Consider the following 19,200-nt stretch of genomic DNA (forward strand, 5'->3'; position numbering starts at 1 on the left):
TTAAAGGGGAAACCAAACCCGGCGCGGTAAAAATGCATCAAAAACTTATGAGCTTGTAAAGAAAATAACACTAGGAAACACTGAGCTGTGCGTTCTCAGCAGCTCGGAAGATGCAACAATTACTAAATCCGACAACAAACGAGGAAGTGGCAGAAAGCGCGCGGCGGTGGGTGGTGCACGCGAGTCGGGAGCGCGCGATGGGTGGGTGGTGCGCGCGAGTCGGGAGCGCGCGATGGGTGGGTGGTGCGCGCGAGTCGGGGGCGGGCTGTGGGAGGGAGCGAGGACGAATTGCAGCGCCTCTAGTAGAGAGAGAGAGACATACACACACGGAAGTAACTTCGACTTGTTGGCTAATGTTACAAACCTTGAGTGAGTGAAGTGGGCAGAGGAGAGTGAGTTCGGCACAGGTACATGGGTTTGGCCTGAAGGGTATCCAATAGAGGCATGTACAGTATTTGAACTGTTGCAACTGAAACGCACGTCACCAATCAAGTTCACTAAGTCGCAGCTAACAATTTACTGTAAGTTTGTTTTGTGAAGAGCTTTTCCCAGTGTAGTTTATGGGAGGTATTTGGATGGTCGTTTGTTTCAGGGCAGTGTGTAAACGCAGTGTGAAGACTCTAGGTTTGGAATTGTTACTTTATGTATTTATCTGAATGTTATCGTCATCTAAAAGATGCGCGTAGTTGCTCGTCACTGCATCGTAAGGGATGGGTTTTTTAATTATAGGGAGATTTAATATTGTCCATACACTCACTGTGTACTTGCTTCACAAATCTCGAGTGGGGGGAGGATTTTCCTCTCTTTATAATAATTAAATGTTTGAACGACGTTGTAACAGAGTAGCCAGAATTCATTTTTCTTGGATCATGATACTTGTAACATAATATTCACGAGATAATAAATGCTGGCAGTGAGTTAGGAGATAATTCAGTTAGATTTTCTGAGCAAGTCCCATATAGTGGTCGTGATTTATGAACTTTAAGATTAAATTATTTCCATGTAACAAATGACTGGCAGCTATTTCTTACCTTTGAAACATTTAGCTTCTTTCTTACTACAGTTGTTATGATGGAGGTAACACAACACTGACCTGAAACGTTAACTCTGCTTCTTTCTCCACAGATGCTTCCAGACCTGCTGAGTATTTCCAGCATTTTTTTTTTGTTTTTATTATATAAAAAGAACTGTGATATTTAATTATTTGAATTTATGGAGCATTCCATCAAATGTTAATCTACTGTAGGCTTTAGCAGTGGGCTATCAGAAAATAATGGTACACATAAAAATGTTAGTTACTGCATATTAAAGCTTTGGGTGTAACCATTTTCAAGGAAGGCTTACTATGTAGTGTATTTATACACTGCAACATGTTAGAACATTGCTGGCATTTCAATTAACTTTTTTGGAGGGACAACCTGTTATCTTTTTGTAATATAGGTGAGCAATTTTTACTGTCCATGAAGGGCAGAGTATTGGTAATGAAATAATTATATATATCGGCAGATGTCGTTGAACTAATAATGGACAATTAGAAAATGTCAGACTTGTAAAATTAATACTCTGGATCCATTTTCACAGTACAGGAAAAGGACAAAATATCAGCAATACAAAGGAACCTAAAACTAAGTCAAGGCGAGAAAATTGTTGAATTTAATACAAGTAAAAACAAAAGTAATGGAGAAAATAATAAGACTTGAGATAGACATTGGCCCATGGTGACCCATGCTTTTTGGAGTTATCATGGAGTCAGCATTGAGCCAGAAACCTTCTGCTTCACATGACTGTAGACTAGGTAGTTGCTTTATCCAGCAGGCATTTGGAACATGAGTTGAATTTACTTTTGATGGACATCTCTGCACAATAGTAGTCACAAGCTTACATTTTCATTTTTCTAAGGGTCTCAAGTTGGCTTTCCTATCGGTATAAGAAAAGAGAAGACTGAGGGGTGGCCTGTTGGAGACCTTTAAAATAGGGAAGGGTTTGACAAGATAGATGTAGAGAAGATGTTCTCACTTGTGACAGATTTAAACTAGCTATAAATATATGATCATTTATAAATGTTACGGGAATTCAGGAGAAACATATTTATCCTGAAAGTGGTTTGAACTCCGTACAAGAAGGTGTGGTTGAGACATATAGCATTGATGCATTTAAGGGGAAATTAGATAAGCACTCGAGGTAGAAAGGGATAGAAGACCATGCTGATAGGGTGAGATGAAGAAGGGTGTGAGAGCTTGTATAGAGCAGAAAAAATTACATGAATCTGTTGGGCTGAGTGACCTGTTTCTGTGCTGTATGTTTTATGTATAAAATTATCATGCTTCAGAGCAGCATAATGGACCATGTGGTGTGTGTAATGAAGTAGTGGGATCTCATGTCTTGGACTGTAACTCCCCACCCGGTGAGGTATTAATTTCAGCCATGCTGCAAGGGGACTTGAGAGCAGAGGCCAGGAAGGAAGGGAAGTCCGGTTGCTTACCATATTCTTCCTACCTGCTAGATGTAGAGCTTCAATGGTAGAGTGCCAGAAGTATAATTTGACCCTGTCTTCTTGGATTAGGAAAATGTATGTTGTGGGGGGTGGGCATGGGGGAAGAAAATTAATTTTATTTAAAAAAAAAATACAGTTTGTCATGGGTCTATTGGAATACTTTGAAACACTATGCTCAAACAAATAACTGTTTATTAAATCGTGTGCTTTCTTGTAGAACCATTGTAAAGTACATTAGATCCTTATTCTTTCATTTTCCAAATGTGTAGCTGTGAGATTTGACTTGTGTGCTTCACTGAAGTCATATTCCATTGTAAATATAGTAAATCCTTGGCAAGCTTCAGCTCTCCATGATAACACATACATCTGGCCATGAAGGAGAATCATGTTTGAACTTCCGAGAGTGGAATTGGCTCTGTAACAAAAATCTGACACCACAAGGATACTTATTTGAGAATTTAGAGGATTAATTTTACCTTGGACCTAAGTGACAGTGTTTTTCATTGTTGGATTACGCTGATTTTCGTAGCACTGGAAAAGAGTTGTTCAGAAACTGAGAGATATCAAAAGGGTTTAGTACAGTGTTGGTAAGCTCCCTAGTAGGGGAATAGGTTATATTTTGTTTTGGTTTTATGGCCTTTGCTCTAGGGAAGCTGATATCTGGTGTCTCAAACTAATTTACAGCTTAGCTGTCATCTGGGATCATTCTGGTCTCTAAATTTAGACCAAATATATAACAACAACAAATTACATCCTGTATTTGCTGGATTTGTTCATGCACATCCAGCAAAAGTTAAATTGAGAATAAATTTTAATAAATAGTTAAATTGATTTTTTAAAAAGTACTTTTTATTTAGATTTATCTTTTTATCAATTGCAAGTTTGTCAATGTAGCCTTTTCTCCTTTGTCTGGTAAGCCTGGCTGTGCATTATATCTGTTTTTCATCCCATGTTGCTTCTACCTCGTTTGAGACTGGAGGTAGAAATGGCTCCATGTCACACTAACTAATGTATAAATTCTATTAAATTGAGAATAAGATACTTATTTCTTTAAACATTTTTATATTACCAATAGTTATTATGTGACTCAATTTTACTTAATTTCACAGAAAATAATTTTGTAGTTCCATGTTTAATTTGTTAAGCTACATGTAACTTTTAAAATACACTGATAGTGGATCTGTTTAAAGGTATGTGGAGTGAGCATGATTTGACAGTTTTTTGAATTACACAAGACCAGTAATAAAACAGCTGCAGAAGCATTGTTCATGATAAAGCTTTTAAAATTCATATTTATGGAAAATAATATGTATATCTTGGTTTATCAGTTACACTTTTTAAAAGCAGTTATTGATCAAAGTATTAAATCTGCCATGAGATTAGTCATCTTAAGTTTTGTACTGAACACGTTTTTACTTGCTTTGCCTGCAATTGCTAATTTAAGTATCAATCTAAAGTGATCTTTGTTGTTTGAGCTATGTATTTCCTGAAAAATGTAATTTAAGTAAACGATGATTTGTTCAATTGTATAGCCATGTTTAACTGCACACATGTAATATTAACCAGTCAGTGGTATACTATTACTGGTAGTTTACAAATATGTATGTGTAATAGAGACTGGATGTGGACTGTCAGTAATCAAAAGCACATCATTTCTTGTTGCAGTAGAACTAATGACTGAACAATGATTAATGCTCTTGTGTAAAATCTATGAAAATCGCTATGGAGCAACGGCAGGTGGTACTAAAATTGATTAAAACCAGAACTAGATATTTTGAAATATGTATAGCACAAGCATTACTGATATCTAGTCTCTCAAACATAGCTGTCATTTGGGATCATTCTGGTCTCAGAGTTACATTGAAAATAAATTTTAATATTGAATTTTATTTTTTAAAAGTATTTTATCTAGTTTTATCTGGTCATCAGTTGCAAGTTTGGCAATCCAACTTTTTCTCCAATGTCTTGTAAGCTTTGGTTCTGTATTATTTCTGTTCTCCATCCCATGTTGTCTCTAATGAGACTGGAGATAGTAATGACTCCATGTCACACTAGCTAATGTATAAATTGTAATAATATGAATCCTATAATGTGAATTCAAGGTATCTGATTGTCTTGGGTTTAGACGACTGTTATAAACAAGAGCCTTATTCATATTTGACATCACCCAAACCCCTCCTGTCAGAATGCAACTGTATAATTGCTGATTGGTATCTGCTAGCTTGATTTAATTGGTAGAATATTTGATTACTAAACAGTAGGCAGTGGCCGAACGTTAGTATTTACTGTCTTAGTAATATCTGTATTAATAAAATAGTTGTGAAAATAAATGTCTTCCAGTGTTACCAAAGGTCTGTGCATGGTCTCTGAAACCTTCATTAATAGTTGAGTTGTGCACCTTAAATTCTTTGCAGCAAATTCAGTGGAAGACACTTTTAATACTATGTGGCTCTTTGTAGAATTGATTAATTTTCTCAGTTCTGACAGGTGGAATTAGATGGATAAGTTCAGTATACTATTTGAAAATTACTTTTGGGCGGCTCTCGGTTAATTAAATGTGTTGCTGTGGTTGAGCATTCGTTAACTTTGTGTAGCCTGTGATTGGATGTCTGCTGCTAGATTTGGAAAATGCTACAGTTTAAATATGTTGACTTACTAAAAGTACTTAGTATTTCATAGACGGATGCAAAAGTACTATGGCCATACTGCATCTCCTAGATTGTTGGCTGAGCATAAGTGGCCATATTTGCATAACCATGTTTCCAAATTGCTATTATATATAATATGAACAAATAAGGAATAAATACTTACCTATGACATGGTTTTTATCAATTTATATACATTCTATCCTCTCACACTCTCTCTGCTCTCCACACCACTCCCAACCACTGCTGCATGTCGTTTTTCTGATGTGTCAAAGGCCCTTTCCCAAGGCATTTTGAGGATAAATTACTTTCAAAATATAAGGAGAGCCATAATGAAAGTGGGTAATTTTATTTTATCTAAGGTTACTTTGTTGCTTCATTTGTCTTTATTTTCCATGCCAATATGTTGAGTTTAATGACAAGTTGAATAGAATTACATCTGTGATCAGTGTGTATTATGTAGTAACCACCTCCCACACACAAAGCTTTCTCACCCTTTACATTTGTAGGGAATCCAGGAGTTTCCAACATCGTAATATCTGCCTGAATAACCATGAGGGTCTTTCACTGTCCAGGTACAGTATCTAATAAACCCCCAGGCTTTCCCTACCTGCTTGATCCAATCCTTCTACTGAGGTGGTAATTTGATCATATCAAGGAATAATATGACTTGGATCTAAGAGCTGTGCCAGATCTTCATTTTATGTATCTATGAAATAGGCGATTTACAATGTAGCATGCATTGGTAATGTTCCATAACCTGAGAAAGCATACATTTATTTTTGTTTATTCAGTAAAATGTTAACTCAAATTAAAAAAAAAGAAAAACTAATGTATAGTGTGCAAAAAATAAGCTGCTGAATGAAAAGAATTAAATAATTCCTACCCAGTGAAAAATTACACACACACCATATATGGTATAAACACGAGACTAATTCCTTAAGATGAAACAGTGTATGCCCTAATGGAATATATTTTCTATCCCTAATTAGATTAGTCAGTGTAACTGGGAACCGGTCATTATTGATTTCTTAACTTTATTTCTACTGATTTGTGAATTTAGGTGTGTGAGAAAAGGCAGGATGAAGAAGAAACATTCTAAGACATCTGATGAGGATGGCACTCTGTGCTGTTGTGAGTACATTAACCACAAGGGAGAGAAAACTCACATACTGGCCAGCTGCTGTGACTGTGAGGATCTGGATGAGGCTTGTGACAGGTCAGAGATAATAGTCTACCATGTCAGTCTTTATATTAGATAACAGATTATACTGGGCTAAAACAAGCAGCTTAAGTCTCCTCTTTTCACCTTTGAAGAAAGTTATGACAAGGCTGATGAGGGTGACATGTTGCCCTTATAGCAGCTGTGGATTACAAATATTGTAAATTTATGTACATGTTTATGTGATGCAGGGTCACAGACCTGAAACGTTAACTCTGTTTCTCTCTCCACAGATCCTGCCAGACCTGCTGAGTATTTCTGGCACTTTGTGTTCTCATTTCATTGGTAAATTATGTAGTTAGTTTGCCCTGCAGTTTTGAATGCAGTCCTAAATAGACTTTAAATGAACAATCCTTGCTTTGGGCCAGCAGAATTAAAATCTAGAAAGTTATTTTATTTGATAAGTAAAGGCACATAACTGGGTTGTTAAGCGTGCGAATGATCACTCCCCATTTCCCTGGTTTATTAACTCTGTGGGAAATCTAAAGTGAAATTTTCTTGCTTCGGGTTCACTATCCTAAATAGTTCAAGGTTTCTGAAATATGAGCCTGTGTCTAGGGACAGCTTTTACAGAGCCATGGAATACTGCTTAATGTTTTAATATCAATTTGTCCCTTCCCTGTGCAGAGAGAATTGTATGGAGTTCACAACTAGGAACGATGACACTATTTCAGTTCCAATTATATAGTGATTTAACCAGAATACCATTGCAAGCTATAAAATGGAATTTTTTTTTGAACATAAAATAAAATTCTCAGAAATGATGGAACCTTCCTCTTATTGATAAAGAAGGTGCAAAAAAGTTTTGAGTAGGCCTTCGGTATATTCTCTGTATAGCAGTGCTGGTTATCTCTGAAGTGGACTAAATGTTAATGTTCGGCAGGATGCTCATAATGCCCAATATCTAATTATATGATAGTGTGACTGTTTGCATTCAACTAACTTCCTTCTGTGCTTCACAACAACATGTTTCAAGTAAGCACAAGACACTTGATGGAATGTATAGGACAAACTTTATTGCTGCCTAGTTTGAGTGATCTGCTCAACTAGACACAGTTTCTGTATCTTTTGAGCTCTCTGGAAAAACAACTAAAATCCATGCTTCTTTATACATCATTTTTGCCTACATCACAGTTACATGTCATAGATAGGCCTCATGACTCATCTATGCACAAATCAATTTGTGTAAATCACAGAATCACAGAATTGTTACAGTGCAGAAGGAAGCCATTTGGCCCATTGTGTCCGCACCGGCTGTCCCAAAAAGCAATTCACTCCATTCCATACCCCCGCCTTCACCCCATAACCCTGCACATTCTTCCTTTTCATGTAACAATCTAATTCCCTTTTGAATGCTTCAGTTGAACCTGCCTGCACACACACTCAGGCAGTGCATTCCAGACCTTCACCAGTCTCTGTGTGAAAAAGTTTTTCTTCATGTCAAATAGTTGTGGATGTTTACTCAAACAAGACTTCCTGACTTAACTGTTCTTAAACCCTTTGAAGAAAAGGCTTATTAATTGCTTTCTTTCTGTATTATAGTTAATGAATCCCTCTACCCATGTTTATTACCCTAAACACTAAAGTTACACTTCAATCACTCATGGTTGACTTCATTACTGTCACGCATGTCCTTGCATCAGCATTTTTGTATGTAACACTCTGATACTAAAAGCAGAAAACAAGCTATGCTTTCTTCTCGTGATTCTGATGTGCCCTGAGGATCTTCTCTTGTCCCTGTCCTATTTCTCATCTACATGCTGCCCCTTGGCACTATCAACACAGCATCAGTACACACGTACATTGACAACACTCAGTTTTAACTCACCACCACATCTCTCCATTCTCTCCACTCTCGCTAAATTGGCTTGTCCAACATCCAGGACTGAATATTGGGTAAACTGAATATATTGGCTTTAGTCTCTGCTACAAACGCCCTTGCCTAGCCACCGACTTCATCCTTTATCCTGGAAACTGTCTGAGGCTGAACCAGACTGTTCGCAACCTTGGTGTCATATTTGACCTCGATGACCTGCTATCACTAAGACCACCTATTTCCATCTTGTAATGTCTCCCGACTCCGCCACCTCTGATCATCTGCTTAAACCCTCCTCCATTCCTTTGTTTCCTCTCGACTTGTCTATTCCAACGGACTCTTGGCAGGCCTCCCAAGTTCTTCCATTGTAAACTCGAGGTCATCTGAAACTCTGTTGCCCATGTCCTTACTCACACCGGGTCCTGTTCACCCGTCATCCCTGTGCTCGCTGACCTGCATTGGCTCTTGGTTAAGCAACACCTCGATATTAAAATTCTCATCCTTATTTTCACATCCCTCCATGCTGTCACTCTTTCCTGTCTCTGTAATCTGGTCCAGTACTACAACCCTCAGATATCGGTGCTCCTCCAGTTCTGGTCTCTTGAGCATCCCTGATTTTTAATCACTCCATCACTGGCAGCTGCACCTTCAGCTGCCCAGACCCTAAACTCTGAAATCCAAACCCTAAACTTCTCCGCCTCTTTCCTCCTTTAAGACACCACTTAAAACCTACTTCTTTGGCTAAGCTTTTGATTATCTGCCCTAATATCTCCTTATACGGCTCGGTGTCCTATTTTGTTTTATAATGCTCCTATAAAATGCCTTGGGTGTTTTACTACATTAATGGAGTTCTATAAATACAAGTTGTTGTTGACACTTCAAGCTATCCTGTTTATCCTGGAAAGTCAATTGCTCAAAGGTTCAAGGAAGGACAATTATTAACCCTTAATTCCTCAAGGTGTCCAACATACTGTTATATGGATCCAAGCCAAATGATGAAGAATGAAGCTAGACACAGATAGTAGGTTTATTCACAGAATGCAGCATTACATATCTCTGCCTGCCACCCCTGTGATTCAACAGGCTCTCTTGATATCCACTCTAAGACCTTAATTAAACAATACCCTTTAACTGTGTATTTTTAACATAATTAACCTACCATTAATACTTAGAACTCTCCAGGATATCCAACAGTAACACAGGATGTAATAATAGGATTCACTTGTGTTCTGAGCTGTGCATTGTCTTTTACATGTGTCTTCAAGAGACCTCTACTCTTTTTAAGGACTTAAATGTTAAACTAAGAAAGGCCAGACATGAATTAGTAAGCTGCTTTATTTCATAGACTGCAAATTAATATAAAGTACTAGTCAAAGCAAATTTCACTTAACTCCATCCCACTTCTTTCCATAAAAATTGGGAAAAAGTAATCAATCACAGCATGTCCCTTTTGTAGACTAGCTGACTTGTTTTTGGCTTTCCATTTTCTCTAGATAATTCTAATTGTAAAGCTTTTATTTTTCTTCCAGCTGTGGGCCAAGAGTAGCATCTTGCAGTTCTTTTGAACTTGTCTGAATCCCGAATCTTCCTGTACACTCCTCATGTTACGGCCACGAGAATTGAATCATCGTCTGCACAATGGGTGTGAATATTAGTTTGACACTTGCATCAAAATGATGAATTGTTTAACTTTCCTGACTCCTGGTTGATAGGTCTGTCATGACACAAATGATCTTTGTAAAAGTTTTGGATAAGACAGAGTTGTGATATTTCCCAAACTGGCTTATCTGGTTTTAATACACCTCCTGAAATACCTGCAGCCAGTGACTTTTCAAACTTGAGTGAATTTGCTTTGCTTTAAAAGATAGCCCTTAAACATAATCTCAATCCCCAAATTCTTTCCATGAAGATCAAAATGATCAAAGATCCTGCAATATGGCAGAAGGTCTACTTTTTCTTTAGGATAATTAGACCAATTGTACTGTAGTCTTCGTCACCAGATGCTGAAGGGTCTAATAGCTTCGATTTTGCCAGGAAGTACCAAACTCAGATTCTATTTTTAGATTCATATTAACATACGAATTGGGAGCAGGAGTCGGCCACTCGACCCCTCGAGCCTGCTTCGCCATTCAATAAGATCATGGCTGATCAGATTGTAACCTCAACTCCACATTCCCACCTACCCCCAATAACCTTTCACCCCTTGTTTATCAAGAATCTATGTACCTCTGCCTGAAAAATATTCAAAGACTCTGCTTCCATCACCTTTTGAGGAAGAAAGCTCCAAAGACTCGACCCTCTGAGAGAAAAAAAGTTCTCATTCTGTCTTAAATGGGCAATCCCTTATTTTTAAACAGTGACCCCTAGTTCTAAATTCTCCCACAAGAGGAAACATCCCTTATACATCCACCCTGTCAAGACCCCTCAGAACCATACATGTTTCAATCAAGTTGCCTCTTACTCTTCTAAATTCCAGCGGATACAAGCCTAGCCTGTCCAATCTTTCCTCATAAAACAATCTGCCCATTCCAGCTATTAGTCTCTGAACAGCTTCCAATGCATTTACATCCTTCCTTAAGTAAGGAGACCAGTATTGTACACAGTACTCCAGATGTGGTCTCACCAATGTCCTGTATAGCTGAAGCATAATTTCCCTACTTTTGTATTCAATTCCCCTCGCAATAAACAATAACATTCTATTAGCTTGCCTAATTACTTGTTGAACCTGCATACTAACCTTTTGCGATTCATGCACTAGGACATCCAGATCCCTCTGCATCTCAGAGCTCTGCAATCTCTCACCATTTAGATAATATGCTTTTTTATTCTTCCTGCCAAAATGGACAATTTCACATTTTCCCACATTATACTCCATTTGCCAGATCTTTGCCCACTCACTTAACCTACCTATATCCCTTTGTAGCCTCCTTATGTCCTCTTCACAACTTACTTTCCTACCTATCTTTGTGTCACTAGCAAATTTAGCAACCATACCTTCAGTCCCTTCATCTAAGTCATTTATATAAATTGTAAATATTTGAGGCCCCTGCACAGATCCCTGTGGGACTACACTCGTTATGTCTTGCCAACCAGAAAATGACCCATTTATGCCTACTCTGTTTCCTGTTAGCTAGCCAATCTTCTCCATGATTCAATTTTTGGCCAATAAAAGTGAAAACCCAGATAGAAGAAAAATCAGTTTAGAATGATCTTCCAAATTCTTTGAATTTAAAATGTAACTGAAGATGTTATTCTTCTTTGTGATGCAAAAGCTAAGCATTTTATATTTGTCCAAGGCGAAATAGCTTTCAGTGCAAATTGATAATGTAACCAGAAGTATTGCACATCTATTTCAATGCATTGCTCAGCCCATTGAGAAACCACTATTTAAATTGAATTACTAATTCTATTTTCAAACAGTTTAAATTATCAATCTATGTAAAGTAACATTTCAGGAAAGCAGCTGGTTTATGTGAACATTGATTTTGGTTCTAAAATGTTACTATCTCTTTTAGTGTAATTGTGTTAAGAATACATCACTGCCTTCCCTTTGAGTATACTGACCATATCTCCATGTTAATAAATAATGACCAATATTCATCCCATTCCCATTAAGTTGCATTCATGTATTGATATGGCAATCTGCCGGGATAATTCAATCTTCTGTCTTCTACATTATAGTGGTGAATGAGCCTGGTTTAAAAATGTACAAATTATCAGTGATTTAGGTTGTAATCCTATTTTGACTTGAGATGAGGTTTTTACATTGTTCAACTTTGACTCTCTGACTATAGCATTGTAGTTCCCCCTTCAATAGTTAGAATACTGTGGAACCCTGTTGTAAGAATGTCTAACTTGTTGAAGAAAAATAACTAAAATACTCCTTAGTGTTTTATTCATTTGAAATAAAACAAGTTTTTGTACAATTCAGTTGGAAAGGAGCAGAGTTTTCAAACTTGCGTTGTGTAAGTGCATTTATAATGCAGTAAAAATCTACAACTGTGTGCAAGTCTTAAGAATTCAAGTTTGGTTTAAGAGTGCTTCTTGGTACAGATATACATATAGTCATATAAATGACTAGTCAATGCTGACTTCTGTAGGATGCGACCTTTTACAGTGCTGCACTTTATAGTCGCTCAATTTCTGGAGACATTTTCAACAAGAGAAGGTCTAGGGTTTGTTTGTGTAAATATTATAAAAAGAATGGTAATTGTATCAAGTGAAAAAAACTAAGGATCGTGTGTGCATATAATTTTTAAAAATCAGATCATTGTATATCACAGCTCTGATATCATGAGTGATTGGCAGACAAGGTTGAGTTTGAATATCTTTTACTAAGATGTCTGGTGAAGCTCCATCTGAGCAGAGCACTTGGAACTCCAGCTTTGAAAGTTTGTTTACAAAAATTCTTCGACTTGTATGTCTTGCACCATGAGCTGATGTGTTGCTGGGATTTTCAATCTGTGACATTCCACCTGTGATACATGAAAACATTATTGCTTTCCTTCCTCTTCTACATTCTGGTTAATAGTGTAGGAGGATATAGTCTGTAGTTTTGTCTAGCTTTTGCACAGCATTTTTGCTGCTGTTGGAATACCTTTAAACCACAATGTCATAAAAGGAACAAGAATAGGCCATGCAGGCTTTCGAGCCTGTTCCACCATTCAGTTACATCTCGACTGATCTGTACCACAACTTTATTTTATCTATCTTTGATACATATCTCTTGATGCCCTTACCTAATGAAAATTTCAATAAACACGGGATTCGCAGCCTTTTGGGGAAGTGAGTTTCAGATTTCCACTACCCGAAAAAGTGGTTCCTGATTTCATTCCTGAATGGCCTAGCTCTAATTTTAAGCTGATATCCTCTTGGCCTGGATTCTCCCACCAGAGGAAATAGCTTCTTTGCACATACTTTATTGAATTCCTTAATTTTAAATCCCTCAGTACCCCATCAACCTTTTTGAATCAAGGCATTCAAGCCAAGTTTAGGCAATCTGTCCTCATAATTCAAACCTTTAAGCCCTATTGTCATTCTGATGAATCTGTGGTGTACCCCTTCTAAGGCCAATTTTTTTTAATCCTGAGATTCAGTGCCCAAAACTGAATGCAGTATTTCAGATAGGGTCTGTCCAATGCGTTGTACAATTGAAGCATCACTTCCTCACTTTTGAATTCCAACCTCCTTGAGATAAGTTTGTTTGATTACTTTTTGTACCTGTGCACTTATTTTTAGTGATTTTTGAACGTGGACACCTATATCTCTGTTGTTCTCCACAGCTCATAGTCTCTAACCATTAAGCAAATATTCCAATTTGTCTTTCTCAGTTACATCTCGACATCTCGAAGTGGATGACCTCTCACTTCACCACATTGAACTCCATCTGCCTAAATTTGGCCCACTTGCATCATCTATCTGGATCCCTTTGTAACTTCTTGCTCTCACCCACACAAGTTGCTGTGCCTCTTAACTTTGTATCATCTGCAACCTTGGATATACAACTTCATCCAAGTCATTACTGTACAAGATGAAAAGCTGCAGCCCCAGTACAGATCCATGGGGAACATCGCTTGCCACATCCCGCCAATTGGAGTACATTCCCTTTATCCCTACTCTGTTTCCTACCACCCAACCCATGTCACAAGGTTGCCTTCAATTCCATGTGTTTTTATGTTTTGTGGTACACTAATTTGAGGAGGTTTGCAGCTAAAGCATTATCAAAAGGACCTTTTGTTGCTATAAAAATATTTGTATGAAGTAATGGGCATAATTGAATACAACTAGATATTTTAGGCTAGTGTAGTTACATTCTGATTATTTGTTTTTACTGCATTGGAAGCTGCGTTATTCAGTTTGCTTACCTATTTGTAACCCATATTAACACAAACATTTTCACATACATCTTGGAAAACCACTAGTATTTTAATTCAAGGAGAACTCCAGGTTTTAAACTATTTCTGTTTGAATACACAAAATACTATTCCCAGCAATAATTAATGTTTTGTTAATGCTCAGTTTGAAATAAAATGATACATAAAATTCATTTACACCTGTTGAAACTTGGATATCTTGATTATCTTGAAAATTCCATTGTCTACCAGGGAGTCCTATCTGCTATGGAGGATAATCAAGGTTTCACTGTATTTTGTGACAGTTGAATTTTTTTTATTTGTGATCTATGCCCTTTTATATATATTAACTTAAAGAGTAATTCAGCTATTTTTCCATAATTTTCAGGTGTTTGAAGGGTAAATCTATCAGTTCACAGACCATTGAACGAGTAACAGACACGATTTCTGACCGTCTGCGGATCCCATGGCTGTTAGGTACTGGTGCCAAGAAGATTGATATCACAATTCTTCCACCTCTTATTTTCCTTCCAATCTTCCTTCACATCGCCGCCCTTCATTTCTTCTTGGCGCTTATCATTTTGACGTCGTTGCCAATACTAGTACTCTGGTACTATTACATCACTCACCAGAAGAAAGGGCACACTCTATTTTTTCTAAGTCTTGGCTTATTTTCTCTAGGCTACATGTACTATCTATTCCTGACTGAAATAATGCCGAAAGGCAACATTAATTTTGTACACTTAATTGTGCTCACGAGTGGTTTGGTGTTGACACTAGTATGTTTAGCACAAGTCAAGAAAGATCCAGGCTACCTCAGAACAGACAACAGAAGTGCTCGAATCAAAGGTGCTGAGACAAATAACATTTCATCATACAGTTTGAATGGTACACACCAAGTTCAACAGATGGGCTGGGACAGTTCCACAAAATTGAATCAATCTGGTCATAATGGCAAGCTGCAGTCGAGACACAGTGAATTCAAAAAGAACTGGTGTACCGTATGCAAGATTGTGAGACCACCTCGTTCAGGACATTGTCGAATCTGTGCATCTTGTGTACAAAGGCTGGATCACCACTGTGTTTGGTAGGTCCAATATTAATTAGTTTCAGCAGTATTGAGCTCTTAGACTGCCTCAAAGTGAAAGAAATGTGAAATGATGTCCTAGCAAATGACTATCAGCAAGTGGCAAAGGCCTGAAGCAGCTGGGAAGAGCATCCTTAAGGGGTGATATGGTGGGTGAACCCAAGGAATTGGGTTCTAAATGTCCTAAGTTTCATTTTTAAAATGTTGTGTAACTTACAGCCAAATGTTTCTGCAGGTTTTCTTCTTTAGTGACTTTTCAGCTTAGCAATTTGCTGCAGAGTAAAACCATTTTTGGCAATAAGCTGGCTGTACTTTTGAAGTACATTTCATTTCATTCCAAGACTACTGAACCTAGATGTTGAACTGAAATGCTGAATGTGGGAGGGGTCAGGGTGGAAGGGGAGACTTTCAGTGCCAATTTGATGTTACAGATTTTCTTTAAATCACTGTGCTTGCTTTTAAATAACCTATTGCTGCCTTTTATTATAGTGACCTCCTCTCAGTCACTTCTTATCTTCTGTTTATGCTACCTTTGTTATAGTGTCTATATGCTTCTTCCTATTTTAGCTCGGTTGATTTGAATATAGAAAATGTGGTACATTGTCATTTCTGCACCAAATCCACCTTACTCCATCCCACGTATTTACATACCCTGCACTTTTTATATCTCTCCTAAGATGCTTAAGCTTATTTGATTATTTCAACCTATAAACAGATTCCATCTGCTATAATTTTTGACTTTTGTTATCTGTTAAAGCCCTAAAGTCAGATCTTCTCTTATGTTCTGAAATTATGATTTCTCACATTACATCTTGGGGTAAAAGTTCACACAATTGCCTGTATTCCGCACTGTTGAGCACCAGGTACAATGAATCATCATTTCTGAGTTAGGTGGCCTGTTGAAGCTTCACAAAATGGGAAAAATTATCAGCTTTATTCATCTTGTGTTGCCCTGATTCCATCTTTAGAAAGTGTGTAGCCCCTGTAAAAGTCTAAGGCTATTGCTTAATTTCTTGGGTAAGAAACATTTTATGCGAGCACAATTGGGGTGAAAAGTGAAGGGAATGAAAATATTGCACTTCACAAAGTTTCAGGTTATTGCTGCAACTTTTTACATCTTTTATTTTTTCAATATCATGAATTATTAAACTTGCAGACTCGCTTATGTACAGTACACATTAAGTGCTGGAACATTAGGATTTAGGGAGATGGTCTGCTCAGGTATATCTGGTTGGGATTCTTGGTTAATGATTTTTCACTAACATTTCAGTTAATCTTCAAAATTGTAATTTAAGTAATTGTAATTTATAGTTTGGGAGGAATAAGATCTTCTTAGGTTGCATGATGTTTGATTCAAACCATTTTTATTTATCTTCTTCTGTTTCCAGGATTAACAGTTGTGTCGGTGAAGCCAATCACCGTGCATTTATTCTGGCCCTCTTTGTTTTCCTCTTGACCTCCATGTATGGAATCAGTCTGACTCTGAACACTATATGCAAGGGGCGAAGCATTTTCACAGCTTTATTCTATTGTCCTGGAGTCTACAATGAGCACAGGTAAGAAAAGGGACATCTTTCTTACAGCCCTGTTTCAGATTTTATGAACAGAATTAATTTGGATAGAATCTCATTTTCTGTAGTTGATAAGTAAAACAGTGTGTAAATTGTTCCACTTCAATCACTTCACATAATATCAGAAGATGGGTTCATATGAGCAAGGCTCTTCAACCCATTTGATTTCAACTTGCTAGAATACCAATCCATCTGTTTCCCCATTACAACAGCTAGTTTTTGCCTAAATTAATCTGCAATCTTGGCCTTAACCACTATACCTGGCAATCTGTTCTAGCTGTTAATCCCTTTTGTGCCAATCATCTTCTGTGTGAGGGAACACTTTCTGCCATCTGTCTAAAACTTGTTGATCATAGCCTTGAACCTGTGCATCTTTGCTGTGCTGATGTATCTGAAAGGATTGTTCATGGCTTATTTTAACCCACTAAGACCTTTATATATCTCGATAATGTGTTAGGACTGACCGCTCAAGTCAAAGCCTCCAATCAAAATATACGAATCTGATTGTGGTGGGAGAAACGCACCGTTGATTCAGCCCTGTCTCTCCACAGATCGCCTAACATATTTTTAAACTTTCCAAATTAAAGAAAGACCCTGCCAAATTGTACCATCTATTAACCCCTGAATGAGGCTAACCAAACCAGGTGTCTTTTAGATCAACAAATGAACTGTTTAATTAGAAAAACTAAATTCTTAAACATTATGAAGATAAACATTTAAAATCGAACAAATTAGAGTCCTTGCATATTTAAACTCCTGCCGAAGTGAAATCTTCCAATGTGGAATAGTCCAAGGTTGCTTGAAGTCCTCACCCATCCAATGGGGAAAAAATGTTCTTCAACAGTAGAACAGTTTGTAGTCTAGTTCAGCAGTTGAGTTGTTTTCTTCTCCAGCAATGAGTTCAGCAATTGACAATGCAAACACGTTTTAATGAATCAATTTGGCTTCAGAATTTTTGAGATAAGATTGTCACAGTCTAACTTCCCTTCCTACTGTTTAAAATATCAGAGATGTCTGTTCCGTTCATACTGGTCCAGCATGCTGACTGTTTGAGAGTTAGAACAGTCTATTTCCACTATAAGCCAGTTCAAAATTTAATTGTAACATTGTATCTCTTGATTTTCAGTCTCTGGCTGTATCCCGGGGCAAAGAGAATGCATTCTTTGACTCAGTCTCTGGAGCTTGTTGCCTTAAAGCAGTACTGCTCCTTTTCCAACCTTAAAGTCACACCGCATCCTTTCCGGGAAAAAAAAACAGGATCATGAATATCCCCTGTGAAAAATTTTCCTCACAGCTCACTTTTTTTAAAAAAAGCGAATAATCCCATTTTATCTAAGTCTTCCGCAAAACCCATCCCATCGCAAGGGATCAGCCTTGATGTAGTTCTCTGCACTGTCACTTGGAACTGAATGTTTCCTTTATTTTGCAGCAACCAGTATTGTACACAATACAATTATAGTTTCACCAAAACGCATACAGCCTCAGTGTGACTTCTTTGGAGTTGAAATCAATGAATATGGAAACAGACTTCAGTATCCTCTTTGCCATGTTTATTGTCTCACATTGTGTAGACAAGCGGAGGGCCCGTTGCCAAGCAATTTGCCGGGGCCGGGGTAGGTGATGACAGCCTTCCCGCCCAAAGACCAACTGAGGCCCATAATTGTCCTATTAATGGCCAATTAAGGGCCTCTTCCCGCTGCTGCTGGGATCTAACCAGTGGCTGGTGGGGGGTAGGGGGCTGCCTCAAGCTCGCGGGGAGGGCGCCTTGTAAAATGAGGCGCACTTCCTGTAGGTTTGGGGGTGGGGGGGGTGGTACTGTCCGTCTTCCATCAGCGATCTGTGGCTTACGGAGGACCTCCGATGGCAAAACTTCCACCTCCATGGATCACCCTCCCCCTGGACCAGGCACACCCCCCATCATCGGGACCTCCCGCACTGGCCCCAGCGACCCCGCTTCACCTTACCTGAGGTCCAGGTCTCCAGCTGTGGGCCTGAACCTAAGGTCTCTGCAGTACTGGCAGTGGCCACCACTCCCAGTGGTACTGCTGAGCTGCGGGCCCTGTGATTGGTAGTAAGTGGTATGCGGTCAGGAGGGAGTTGCCCTGGGAGTCCTCAACATTGACACTGGACCTCATGAAGTCTCATGGCATCAGGTCAAGCATGAACAAAGAAACCTCATGCTGATTACTACCTATCCACCCCCCCCCCCCCCAACCCTCCAGCTGATGAGTCAGTACTCCTCCATGTTGAACACCACTTGGAGGAAGCACTGAGGGTGGCAAGGGCGCAGAATGTACTCTGTGGGGGACTTCAATGTCCATCACCGAGATTGACTCGGTATCACCACTACTGACTGAACTGGCCGAGTCCTAAAGGACATAGCTGCGAGTCTGGGTATGCGGCAGGTGGTGAGGAAACCAACAAGAGGGAGAAACATACCTGACTTTGTCCTCACCAATCTGCCTGCTGCAGATGCATCTGTCCATGAGAGTATTGGTAGGAGTGACCACCGC

At 38.4% G+C, this 19,200-nt stretch overlaps 1 protein-coding gene across 6 annotated transcripts in view; it reads left to right on the forward strand.

Moving 5' to 3' along the window:
• Positions 1-306: 306 nt before the first annotated feature.
• The window catches only part of zdhhc23b (zinc finger DHHC-type palmitoyltransferase 23b), a 35,164-nt gene continuing 16,270 nt past the window's right edge, over positions 307-19,200 (forward strand). For 2 of the 6 annotated variants that reach the window (XM_068040478.1, XM_068040483.1), the window contains exons 1-4: positions 307-521; positions 6,203-6,358; positions 14,418-15,116; positions 16,505-16,672. In XM_068040478.1, the coding sequence (XP_067896579.1) occupies positions 6,222-6,358; positions 14,418-15,116; positions 16,505-16,672 (1,004 nt within the window). In that variant the 5' untranslated portion in view covers positions 307-521; positions 6,203-6,221. Of the gene's footprint in view, positions 522-5,414; positions 5,478-5,648; positions 5,715-6,202; positions 6,359-14,417; positions 15,117-16,504; positions 16,673-19,200 lie in introns of all 6 variants that reach the window. The other 4 variants (XM_068040480.1, XM_068040479.1, XM_068040481.1 and 1 more) reach the window with 4 other exon arrangements.

Source organism: Heterodontus francisci, chromosome 10 (assembly GCF_036365525.1).
Source record: "Heterodontus francisci isolate sHetFra1 chromosome 10, sHetFra1.hap1, whole genome shotgun sequence".
In the NCBI taxonomy this organism is placed as follows: domain Eukaryota; kingdom Metazoa; phylum Chordata; class Chondrichthyes; order Heterodontiformes; family Heterodontidae; genus Heterodontus; species Heterodontus francisci.